A 5,458-nucleotide genomic window follows, 5' to 3' on the forward strand; every position below is an offset into this window, starting at 1 on the left:
TTTAGCATGTCACACCAGACAGCTACATTCCATGCCTTGCCGACCTCTGCAAAGCATTGTGGGAAGTTATGCTTAGTTATTACAGGACTATGGAATGGCATGAAAAGCATGACAATGAGGATTCTACCTCAGCTTCTGGTAGGTAATTATTCAATTTTATTTTAAAAATTGAAATATAAATATGCCACATCCCTTGAGTAAGGAGAAAGAAAAGGGGCAAGCATGACTTAAGAATTTCATGGACTGTAGTGACCCTAGGTTAAATGTTCACGTAAGAGAGTGATACGTACTGTAAAGGCCCCATTACCTTTGGAGATTAATTGGGCCAAAGGACTTTTTTAAGTGGAAGTTGATACCAGTTCCGAGGGGTACATTCCTGTTGGCCTTAGGGCTGAATTATTGGGAAAGGACCGTTTTATTTATTTTAAAGATACTTAGTTATAAACTAGATAAAACAGTGTGCTCTGTCCAAATTTACTATAAAACTAATGCTAAATGTTTAGTAGTAAAAAATTATTTTGCTAATTTTCAAGTTGTATTAATAAAACTAGATCTTAAGAATTAATAGTTATATTGGTATTTTTCTTCCTAAATATACAGTGAGACTTAAAATTTCATAAAAAATGATGGTGTTTTAAAATATTAATCTTTGAATGGAAAATGCAACTTTAAATGACTGTAAGAGTCAGCTAAATAATAACGAACAACTCTGAGAAATTAACTAGACATTGTATGTAAATTGCTTCATTTATATAATAGCTATTTCAAGTGATATCCTTGAATAATAGCTAAGATTAAATATTAAAATACTTTTATAATAAGCGATTTTATCAGCGTTTTGTTTAATCTTGGCAAAAATAAATTACACTGCACTTTTTTAAATCATATATAATTTATTGTAGTTATTTAGTCAAGCCTTTTAATTAACTTCTAAATTCTGAAGTACTTGTTTTCTGTGGTTGCGTGAGTGGAGGGAACGCCCGAATATTATTATTTGATAAAGTATCAAATTTTGATGGTATAGAAGACATAAGTTTAATCTTTGTCTTGATTCATAAGAAGCTCATAAACATACATAGAAAAAAATTAAGAGTAGAGAATTCTATGAAAGGATTTTCATGCTTTTAGGATATTTTTTGGGGAGTGCAGGAGAGAGAAAGGAGGGGAGAAAATAGAAAGAAGGGATAGGTACTGAGCCAGGATTCTAGGCCAGGTTGTTTTTATCCCACCCCTATGCTCTCACCCTCCTCCTCCTACTGTCCTTTGTAATTCAGGGAGCTTGGGCTTTGCAATCAGAGAGACCTAGCTTCAAGTTTTGACTGCCATTTACCAAAAGTGAGAACTTGAAGAAGTTATCTTTATAGGCCTCAGTTTACTCCTTAAAACAGTAGGTGAAAAACAAAACAAACACATGGCACAAATTACTAATGCTTAACTTTTCCTTTATTAAATCCTGTTTATGTTATCTTAAAGGCCTAAGCCTTTCTTTGGTGATTTACACTCCACTTTCAGGTTACCTTCAAAACGTCCTGGTTAGCTGTATATAGTTTTTCTCTGTGTTATGAAAGGGAAAAATTCTCTCTGACTGTTTTTTTGTTTGTTTTTAATTTAATACTTTTATTTTGAAAGAGTTCTAAGAGGCACAGGAAGTTGCAAAAATAGTAGTTTCCATGTACTCTTTATGGAACATCTTACATAACCATTGAATGTAATCAAAATCAAGAAACTGACACTAGTATAATGTTATGAACTCAAATGAGACCTTATTTGGATTTTACCAGTTTTTATATGCACTCGTGTGTGTGTGTGTGTGTGTGTGTGTGTGTGTGTGTAGTTCTATGAAAGTTCATTGCATGTATAGATTCATGTAACAATTAGGACACAGGACTATTCCAGTACTGCAAAGAATTCCCTTGTGTTACTCCTTAATAGTGACATCCTTCCCCCAACCCTAATTCCTGGCAACCGCTGATCCATCACTATAATTTTATCACTTTGAGAATATTATATAACTGGAATCATACTGTGCATGTAACCTTTTGGGGTTGACTTTTTTCACTCATCATAGTGTCTTGAGATCCATCCAAGTTGTTGTGTGTATCAATAGTTCACTTCTTTTTATTGCTGAGTTGTCTTTCATGGTGTGGATATAGTATACTTTGTTTAACCATTTATCCATTGAAGGACATTCAGGTTGTTTCCAGTTTTTGACTGTTAGAAGTAAAAGTGTTATGAACATTCATGTACAAGTTTTGTATAAGTTTTCATTTTTCTAGGGTTAGTGTCCCTTCCTCTGTTTTAGAAACCTTTGACACCACAGAAGTAGAAGAGGAAAAACAAACCAAAACAGAAATTACGAAGAACATTTGCCATAAGCAGCAGAAAAGGCATTGTGCCTCTTTCTCATGCATTGTTTGTTGTGATGAGTTAGCATTACTCTATATTTTTCCTTTCGAGAAAAATCACCTTGTCCATCTGCTTGATTTATTTCTTTGGAAGTTATTTGTAGATTTTGGTAACATACGCACTTTAGAAAGCTTTAGAAGCCAACTTTGGTTCACAGACTACATCAGATATATAATTTGAAGCTACTAAAGCCAACATTGTATTAGAACACGTCTTATATAGAACTTAGAACTAAATTTTAAACTCGCTTTATTATACTTAGTCATTAGGTGACTTCTGTCTAAAGACAGATGTCATTTTAGTATTGATTTAACTTAACATTTATTTCATATAAGGTGGTAAAACTGATCAGATTATTCTTTTTTTTCAGAAAAGATAACCTATGTATTATTGTATAAATACTGAATTTATTTTCTTTATCTTGCATAGCTCACAATATATGAGAGTCCAAACTGAAATTATTTGGAAAACAAAAGCGTTTTTGAATAAATTTAAAAACATATGACATCTTTTATTTTCAGAAGGAAGTAATATGATAGGTACTGAAGAAACTAATTTTGATCGTGGCTACGTGAAAAAGAAATTAGAACATGGACTTACACGAATATGGCAGGTTTGGTTTTCTTTTTAAATTATTTCTCACAAAAGCAATAGAAACCTTCATATCAAAGTTGTTTTAGAAATTCAGTTTTCAGATTTTCTATTATCTTTGTATTCTTTGTATATTTAATCACATTTGTTTTCCTTTGGTAAGAGTCTATCATTTAATTAAATGTCTATAATTCCATTGACAACTGTATTTGATTTTAAATGCCAGTTGTTGTTTTCAGGTGCCATCGAGTCGGTTCTGACTCATGGCGACCCTATGTACAACAGCCCGGAACACTGCCCAGTCCTGCACCATGCTCACAGTCGTTATGCTTGAGTAGAAAATCTTAATCTGAAAATATCCATGTATTTCTTGATTACATTTTTGCCTTTAGTGTACTAGCACATATATGCTTTCCTAAGGAAATTGCTTTCTTATTGAGTGTTCTATTTGTTTTTATTTCATTTACTTGTATTTTCTTAATTTCTTTTTCTCTTAATTTGAGGAAAAAAAAACAAAACCCGTTGCCATCGAGTCGCTTCCGACTCATAGCAACCCTATAGGACAGAGTAGAACTGCTCCATAGGATTTCCAAGGAGCAGCTGGTGGATTTGAACTGCATGCTTTTTGGTAGCCGAACTCTTAACCACTGCATCATCAAGGCTCCAATTTCAGGAAAGGGACCACTAAATATTTGACATGCTTGGGTCAGACTCTAGTATAGAGTGAAGAAATTTTTTCTAAGTCAAAGTTCTTTGGGCTTTGAAGGAATCTTACTTAGTTATTGGAAAAATGTGTTTTCTGAAGCTTTTTTTTTGCAGTTTAGTAGCTCAGTTGTTGTTTTCAGATAATTTACTTATTTTGATACTTCCTAGTTTAAAGTGTAATTTTTTTGAAGGTGACTTTTTTAGTTCTTTTTGGACTTTGAAGCTTAGAAGACTATAAGTCCTCTGGTTTTTTAAAAGTATATTTTTTATTTTTCTAAAGAGACTGATTTTTTATTTTCATAATCTGTTAATAGAATTTTTTTGAAAAAAAAATTGTCGGAAAATATATCCTGAAAACATAAATTTAATTAAGAATCATTTAACAGCTATAATTTAAAGGTGTTCTTCTTTTTGATAGCCTTATATTAGATATGCTGTTTGAATTTATACCTTAATATTCAAAACATTTTTGTGATAATTGTAAGAGCTTTAACTTCTCGGTTTTCTGATATGACCATATTAAAGTAATTTTTAATTTGTCATTAATGTGGGTTTGAATTTTTTTTCTGAGATATATATATAAAGAAAAAGGAAATCCCATACTCATTGAATATACATGCATGGTCAGATACAAGCTGTTTTTATGAGTTGGTCGTCTACATGTTCCTGTTGAGTCGATTCTGACTCATAGTGATCCTATAGGACAGAATAGAACTTCCCCATAGGATTTCCAGGGCTGGCACAGTGGTTAAAGTGCTCACCTTCCAACCAGAAGGTTGGTGGTTCCAACCCACCAGCTGTTCCTTGGGAGAAAGAAGTGGCAGTTTGCCTCTGTAAAGTTTTACAGCTTTGGAAATCCTATGGGGCGGATCTACTCTGTCCTGTAGGGTCGCTATGAGTTGGAATTGACTTGACGGCAGTGGGTTTCTTTTGGTTAATCCTTGTGGAAGCAGACAGCCACATCTTTCTCCCATGGAACAGCTGGTGGATTCGAACTACCCACCTTTTGGTTAGCAGCTGAGCGCTTAACCTCTGTGCCACCAGGGCTCTTTGGTCTCCTAATAGACCCTAATTGCAATTAGTTTAAATTGTAGAATCCATTGTTGAATTTTTGGTATTTCAAAGTACTTTAAAATATTGACTTCACATTTGATATAGCTAGTTTCCATATGGTCCGGCAACTTCATGGCATTCCTGACATAGAACAATCTGTTAAAGTTTAGTAAAAATATTCTTGGTTAAGCAGGTAGTTATTTTAATGGAGATCATCACACTTTTCAGTATAGTATATGGTGCTCTAGGTTTCAAGTTTTAGTGTATCTTCATCTCTACCATTCCCCAGTCCCTGCACATCCTCAACCCAACCAGTTCCACAACTGGATTTTGCCTGCTTTAGGAATTCATTGAGTGCTTGTTAAATTGAAATTACAAGGTTCATCTGCAATTCAAAAGAGTAAAACCTTTGAAAAACAAATGTTTTTTTTATAACACGTTTAGCAGGCAAAACCTGACCTGAATTGAATTCATTTGGCTGCAAGATCTTATTGGTATTATCATACACTGTTTGTAGTATTTATTTATCCTACTTAAAGTGAACATTCATATTTTGCAGAAATACTGTGTTTGATTTTGGGATACTTCCCCAGAATCCACTGGGGGTGTTACATAATACATTCTATACCTACCATATTACCCTTTCTAACATCAGAAATGCAAAATTTTGAAACATTTTTGGTTCAGGATAGATTCAGATAAA

General features: G+C 33.4%; 1 protein-coding gene across 2 annotated transcripts in view; it reads left to right on the forward strand.

Annotated features, from left to right (window-relative positions):
* Positions 1-5,458, forward strand: part of VPS50 (VPS50 subunit of EARP/GARPII complex) — a 109,048-nt gene that overhangs the window by 46,503 nt on the left and 57,087 nt on the right. The window contains exons 9-10 of one of the 2 annotated variants that reach the window (XM_023724631.1): positions 6-138; positions 2,928-3,019. In XM_023724631.1, the coding sequence (XP_023580399.1) occupies positions 6-138; positions 2,928-3,019 (225 nt within the window). The remainder of the gene's footprint in view (positions 1-5; positions 139-2,927; positions 3,020-5,458) is intronic. The other variant, XM_023724632.1, reaches the window with a different exon arrangement.

Source organism: Trichechus manatus, unplaced genomic scaffold, assembly GCF_000243295.1.
Source record: "Trichechus manatus latirostris isolate Lorelei unplaced genomic scaffold, TriManLat1.0 scaffold00253, whole genome shotgun sequence".
In the NCBI taxonomy this organism is placed as follows: domain Eukaryota; kingdom Metazoa; phylum Chordata; class Mammalia; order Sirenia; family Trichechidae; genus Trichechus; species Trichechus manatus.